The sequence below is a fragment of the Medicago truncatula genome, chromosome 1 (genome assembly GCF_003473485.1).
Source record: "Medicago truncatula cultivar Jemalong A17 chromosome 1, MtrunA17r5.0-ANR, whole genome shotgun sequence".
NCBI lineage: Eukaryota > Viridiplantae > Streptophyta > Magnoliopsida > Fabales > Fabaceae > Medicago > Medicago truncatula.
In genome coordinates, this window is record NC_053042.1 from 40,389,410 (window position 1) to 40,396,949 (window position 7,540).

General features: G+C 33.1%; 1 protein-coding gene across 1 annotated transcript; it reads left to right on the forward strand.

Annotated features, from left to right (window-relative positions):
* Positions 1-3,952: 3,952 nt before the first annotated feature.
* On the forward strand, positions 3,953-7,288 carry LOC25484676 (uncharacterized). Its single transcript, XM_013613574.3, has 2 exons — positions 3,953-4,056; positions 4,863-7,288. The coding sequence occupies exon 2, from the start codon at positions 4,975-4,977 to the stop codon at positions 6,967-6,969; it is 1,995 nt and encodes a 664-aa protein (XP_013469028.2). The 5' UTR covers positions 3,953-4,056; positions 4,863-4,974; the 3' UTR covers positions 6,970-7,288.
* Positions 7,289-7,540: the final 252 nt, after the last annotated feature.

Genomic DNA, 7,540 nt, shown 5'->3' on the forward strand with positions numbered 1-7,540 from the left:
GGTGATAGTTTACAGACTACATCGATGGTTTATTCTTCGTTTTCCCTGCAATGCTATTGTTACTATCTATATTACTATCGTATAGAGAGAGCAATATAAAAATACTGGAAAACATAAAACAGATAGCCCCCCAAAGTGGCATATGCATTGCGACGTTAGTGAATGTGACATGAGAATGATAGTTTTTTTTTTTGGACAGAAACAAATTTAACTCATTTCATTTCTAATGGTAGTTGTAATACAAGATGACATATAATCATGAACTCGGGAACTAGCATAAGATAATGACGCCCGAGCTAACAAGTGGGCAACATTATTTGTTTGTCTCCTAATGAAACTTATCTTAAAGTTTTGATGATTCATAAGTGAAGTTTTGCAAGTATTGAGAATCGCGCCAAACATGGAATTGGTGCTGAAGTTGCTAGAGATGCCGTCAACCACTTGCTTGCAATCAAGTTCGATAGACACCCTGGAAAACCTCTAGCTTCTTTTAGACCTCTAGCTTCTGCTTCTTTGGGTTGTGGGAGACCTTTGTACCACGCTGTCTTCGCTTTAATGAACTCCCATCGATCACCTCTTAGACACATACCGACCCCATAACATCCTTAATCCTTAAAAATTGCTGCGTCGACATTGCACTTCACTTCCCCAGCTACTGGTCTAATCCACTTCTCTTGTCTGTGATCCGCCACGTCACTATTGTGGTATTCTCCTTGTTCTCTCCTATGAGAATTGTAGATGATTATTAGTAATATGAGATTTATTTTCATATCTTTTTGGAGATCTCTATCCCCTTTAGAAATTATTAGTCTTTTGAGAAGATAGTAGAAGATAGCGTTCAGATATTAGTGACTTGGGATAATTGGATGGTATAGACCTTGGCTTGGCATTGATGAGGAGTGTATGGTGTTATTCTGTTTATATTGTAAAATGATCGATGGCTTGACTAAGTAAAATGGAATTTGTGGTTATAATTCAACTATCGAGTAGTTAGAGGTAGAGTTAGTTAGTAACTAACTAGTTTGTTATGAGTTGGTTAGCTTACTTGTTATTCAAGTAAGAGATGATGTCTATAAATACTTTTATCTTTTGTACCGTATGAACCACTCAATTCATAATCAACAAAGTACAAGTTATACACTCTTTCTTAAGAGTGTAATTGCACTAACAGAATTAACTTGCTGTCTGAAACCAATTTTATAAGAGACTACATCATATTATTTTTCGGGTTTCCATGTCAGCAAGGATCAATGTTGAGCATGATCATGTTTAGTGCAGTTTGAATGGACAATAATAAGTAGAGGTAGTTTGGGCTGGTTTGATTATTGTTTTCAATGTATGCTTTTGTGGAAATGCTTGTGGGGCAGATGTGAAACATCACGGATGAATAGCATCGAGGCTTGTACTGTTTTGATATGATCATGTGAAGATGCCAGACAATGAAGTGTCATTTGTATTGTTTTCTTGAGCCACTTGAAGCATGGTTATTCTTGTTATTGGTGCGAATTATGTACTGACTTTGTCTGTCATTGACTAATCACCGTCAGAAAATCCAATTGATCGGATAGTGGTGAATGATGTTTTCTTCTCTCTCATAGTTAGATGCGTTCGTTAAATGGTGTCATCGACTGGACATTCCATTTTTGTTTTGTTATTATTATTGTGAAAAATGCAAAGTAACACATACTATTTATATATTTTGCAATAGAGTGCGGCTATTGAGGAAGGATTCCACTCAGGAAGCAATACATTTTTTACAAAACAGTAAAACTTTCAGGGTGAAGGTGAAATTGAAAAATTATACACTTTGTTGTTTGTCGTGATGTTGCTATTCGTGATAAACATCTACCTTTACAAAATTTCACTCAATTGTATGTTAAAAGATGTGTTGAGGTACACTTGCTTTAACGGATGGATGAATTTTAATAAAACGGATTGAATGAAGGGAAGGAGAGAATGAAATATTTTAGAATGTTGTGTTTGATTTGATGGAAAGAGATTTTAAGATATTTTGTATTTGATTCAAGCAAAATGAAAGGAGATATTAACATATTTTACAATGTATGTGAAGATTACTATATGAACAAATGTGTTTGAATTGAGTTAATATTCACACACAAAAAAGTGTGTGTAATCCAATGATAATTATTTATATACAATAACACAAACACTTTTCTTTTTAAAAGATGTATAAGAACGTTTGTCAACATATATTTTTGTTGAATCAAAAGTCAATAGAAAGTCTTAAAGAAAGACTTAATCATTATGAACCCTCAAAATTCAAATCACCTAAATTTTCAAAAAAACATATATTTCAAAGTAATATTTTTGTTTCTCCATTGATTCCGAAATGATTAATAACTCAGTGCCTCAAGGTTCTATAAGTCTTAACCTTGATGAACCCTCAAAACTCAAATCACTTAAATTTTCTTAAATCCTAAAAAAAAAAAAGACATATTACCCTCAAAATATGTTAACATATTCATTTGACCAATTACATTACTTTATGTAGTTTTGCATTGTTACACTTACATGCTAGTGGTTTTTTTTAGTGAAGCTAGTGGTTTATTTCTGAATATATTTTATGTGAAATTTTGAGTTCGAAAACTTTAAGCATTGCTGCAAAAAAAATTCATACAAAATAAAAATTAATATAATATATATATTACAAATTAATATCTAATTGAGTATATGCTGGCATTTCGGTCAAAGCATAATAATTAAAATGCTAATCACATCGTATCATATATACACTTTTGTGATAAATTTTAAGAATTAATATAACAGACAAAATAACATGTTTGTGTGATTGGATTGAATGATTGTGTGAACGATTTTTCATTGTTTATATATAAAATTAAGGGTTTTTTTTTTTGGACAAAAAATTAAGGGTTTTTTTATACAGATAATACATGTTTTTTGGATTGTTTTTTTTACTTTCAATTATACCCATAAATAAATTTGCATATAAAAATATTATATTTTTGTTATTATTCAAAAAGATAAGAATTTATATTATGTTCGCTATGTTGTTAGTGTCATTGAAAAAAAAGTATAGTTTGTTTATTTAATAAGATAAGTATAATTTGTTTCAATAAGAAAGTACAAAATATTATGTTTGCTATGTTGTTAGTGTCATTGAAAAAAAAGTATAGTTTGTTTATTTAACAAGATAAGTATAATTTCTTTCAATAAGAAAGTACAAAATATATATACTTATAATTAGAATCAAAATAAAAAAAAATTAATAAAAAATTTAAAAAAATTATTCGTAATTTATATGCATTAACACAATAAAAATAGTAGACAGACGATTGAAGTTAGTCTACAATAATGAACATTAGTGAAATGAACAAATTTGCAAGTGGAGTAAAAATTAATACGTTAATACCACTTATAAATTTAATGTATGTTTGATTTCACTTTTAGAGGTGCCAAAATTAATTTTAGAAATGTAGAATTAATTTTGACATGTTTGATTTTTATACAATATATGATTGATTTTGTCTTCAGAATTGATTATATTTTAAACTTTAAATAATAACGTTGATTATGAAATTGATTTTCAAAAACAATTTTATAAAATCAATTCATTTTTTTGCGGTGTTAGTTTGAGACTTTAAAATGTTTTTCTTATGGTCTGGACTAGTTTGACTTCTTAAATAAAATCAATTTTTTTATCCATTAAATAAATTCTCAATTTTTTTTCACCATAATAAAATAAATTTTCGTTGATTGTTGAGTAAATTACTCATAACTCTTCCTCACAAAAAAATTAATCTCATAGTAATCATAAAAGAGTTTTTGAGGGAAAATTAAAACATGAATAAAATAGTAAAAAAATTGGTCGGAAAATTTAGTTTGAGTGAAAATTTGGGAGGAAATGAAAAGTTGCGAAAATTTTTCGTTTCCCGCTTTGTACTTCCCTCCTCTTCTAAGTCACTGGTGTTTTAAACACTTTACACTTTCACTGTCTTTCTGTCTTCTTACATTTTCCCCAAGTTCTCCGTTCGTGCTAACTGAGTTCGATTTTGATCTTCCACTTCGCACTTGCAAGTAAGTTCTCTTCTCTTCGTCTTCGTCTTCTTCGTTGCTTTATACCTCCCAATCACAATTTTTTTTTTAATCTCTGTATTTATTTCTTTATTTTATGCTGTTTTAGGGTTAATCCAAAAGGTATAAACCAAAACTGAGTTTTTCTCGATATAAATCTAGGTTTTTTTATTCAATCCAAATCCATCCATTTTTCCACCCTAGAACTAATTTGATTGTTATGTTGCGGCATTTTCTCGTGTGTGAATGAATCATGTCTATACCACTGTGTTTGTGATGTTAGCTTTTATGCTTGTCTATTTATTTAGGGTTCGATTATTTAGAAATTGTTGAGAAATTAATTTCATTTTAGTTAATGTCTGCTAGTCTAGAAGTTCTGAGATTGATTGGATTTTATTCAATGGATTGTATTAGATTTTACTCTTAAAATTTCAGCGGATTGTAAATGGATTGTTTTGATCCATTCATTAACAATCCAATGCAAATCTATCAAATTCATCCATTTTGCCACCTTAGAACTAATTTATTTGTTGTGTTGCGGCATTTTCTTGTGTGTGAATGAATCATGTCTACAGCACCCGTGTTCGTGTTATCTTTTATGCTAGTAATACATGATATAGTAGTGAATATTGACTAGAGGATTGACACGACATTTGTACATGTGATTGCATTCAAGTATTTCCATTGTCTTAAATTATTACTTGTGTTTGTATCGTCTAGTTCGGTGTACGCGTGTGTTAGTGCTTCATAGAGTAGTGAATAGTGATGAGCTGGCTTAATTTTATCTTTGCTGGGTCTGTGTCAATTAGGTGGAAAACAAAGTGCTTTTTGTTGAACGTGAATAGACACAAAATTCAAGGTGTTATTTTTGTGTGATATCGAGGAAACTGAGGTGATTGGATCTTTGACATCAACTCACTAATGGAGTGTAACAAGGATGACGCTGTGAAGGCTAAGCAACTGGCAGAAACTAAAATGCAAAGGGGTGAATTTGTAGATGCACTGAAGTTTGCTAACAAGGCCAAAAGGCTCTATGCTGATGTTGAAAACATTGCTCAGATCCTTGCTGTTTGTGAGGTTCACAATGCTGCACTCAACAAGCTGTCTAAGTATGATATGGACTGGTATGGAGTTCTTCAGACTGAAAAATTATCCGAGGAAGCAATCATAAAGAAACAGTACAAGAAGCTTGCACTGCTACTTCATCCTGATAAAAATAAATCTGCTGGTGCAGAAGCTGCTTTCAAGTTGATTGGGGAAGCCAATAGGGTGTTGAGTGATAAAGCAACGCGGTCTTTATACGACATAAAGGTTAAAGCCCATGTTAGAGCTGCAGCATCTAAGACCTCATCCCATCCCTCTAATGGGAAACCTGCAGCAAATCAAGTTCCTAATGCAACAAAACATCAGAAAAAATGTTCTTCAAACTCTCCTTCTTTGAATCCCCATCTGAAACCTGCACAGCCGACATTCTGGACAATGTGCAGGCATTGTAATACCAAATTCCAGTTCTACATTTATGTTATAAATAAGGCCCTACTCTGTCAGAAATGTAAGAACTCATTTGTAGCTCTTGCTATGAATCCACAGACTTTCCCATCATTCGTACAGTTTGGTGCCCCGAAAAAGGTTCCAACGCAGGATCCACCAAAACCAGCCTGTAAAAGTAATGGTGGAACATCCGTTAGTAGTGGATGTGCAGACACTTTTGTGCCGTCGTATCCTTCATGTATGAAAACATGTGCTAATGGAGTTGGTAAGCAACATAAAGATGAGAAGAGTAAGGATGGCTTTATTCCTGTGTCCAAGCCAATGAAGTCACAATCTTCAAACAATGTTGGAAGTAAGAGAGTGAGACAACCAGAACCAGATTCAACAGAGAGATTCAACACTGGAAATGATTATGAAAAGAAAGGTTTCAATGTTCGAGAAAATGATGCTGATCCTTCAAGATTGAATGTCAGAAGGTCTTCCAGACAAAAGCAACACGTTTCATATAAGGAAAACCATGAAGATGACCATGATGCTGTTCCTTCCAAAAAGCCACGACAAGATGAATCATCGAACAATGCTGAAGTTGAGAGTAAGAACGTATCTGAAGATTCTCATTTTCAAGGTGATACGGTATTGGAGTCGGATGTTGATCCACCAAATTCAGATATGCCTTCTAGTCCAGAGACCATTGTTTGTCCTGATCCAGATTTCAATAATTTTGAGAAGGACAAGGCTGATGATTGTTTTGCTGTTAATCAATTATGGGCAATTTATGATACCACCGATGCTATGCCAAGATTTTATGCTCTTGTCAAGAAAGTGACCTTCCCTTTCAAGTTGCAGATTACTTGGTTGGAAGCTGACCCAGATGAAGATAGCGAGGTTCATTGGTATAATGCAGATTTGCCTATTGCTTGTGGCAAGTTCAAACTTGCTAACTCTCAGAAAACTACAGATCGTGGTATGTTCTCTCACCAGATACAGTTTATAAAAGGAAATGAGAAAGATTCTTACCTAGTGCTTCCCAAGAAGGGAGAAACCTGGGCGATTTTCAGAAATTGGGATATCAATTGGAGTTCTAATCCAGAAAATTATCTGAAGCGTGAATTTGCTTATGTAGAAATCCTTTCAGATTATACTGAAAATCTTGGCATTCAAGTAGCTTATCTAGGCAAAGTAAAGGGATTTACTAGCCTCTTTGAGAAAACTGGGAAGAATGGGGATAACACATTCACATTTTCTATTCCACCAAATCAAACTTATAGGTTCTCACATCAAATTCCTTCATTCAGGATGAGTGGGGATGAAAGGGAAGGTGTTCCAAGAGGCTGTTTTGAGTTTGATCCTGCTGCATTGCCAACTGAGATATTTGAAGCTGAAAAAGATTCCTCAATCCCTGGAAGATCAAGGGAAAAGGTTTGAATAATAGTATGTTAGGCTAATGAGGAGTAAGAGCACCAGTATTAAAAAGTGGAGGAAAGCCTTTTTCCTCAAGTTTTGATTAAATCCATTCCTTAAAGATGCTACTTTTTCTCATGTATATCTTTTTCTTCCTACACAGCCTGTCTAATCTAGATAGAATTTATCCTAGTCTTGTGTTTTTTTGTTACCAGCTCCCAGTCTTGTATTGTGGCTTGACGCTCCTTAATTGTGTTTTATGTATTATAATTTTCCAATTTTCTGTTGTATGGTTGTTGCCTCCATATCTAAGATCATTTTCCCCCGGGATGCTATTGTTACATGATACTGTTTTTTTTAGTTACTATGATACTATATTACTATCAAATAATGTGAGCAATGCAAATATTTGACAATATAAAACAGATAGGCCCCCGAAGTGGCATCTACATTGCAACGTTAGTGAATGTGACTTGAAATCCAGTTCTGTCTGAAACCAATTTTACAAGAGACTGCTAGTTTTTTTTTTCTTTTCTTTTCCAGATCCCGTGTCAGCAAGGATCATTGTTTAGCATGATCATGTTTAGGGCAAGGT

Bases quoted from the DNA above. Each gene is read 5' to 3' on its own strand.
- LOC25484676 (XM_013613574.3), top strand. From the start codon at position 4,975: ATGGAGTGTAACAAGGATGACGCTGTGAAGGCTAAGCAACTGGCAGAA.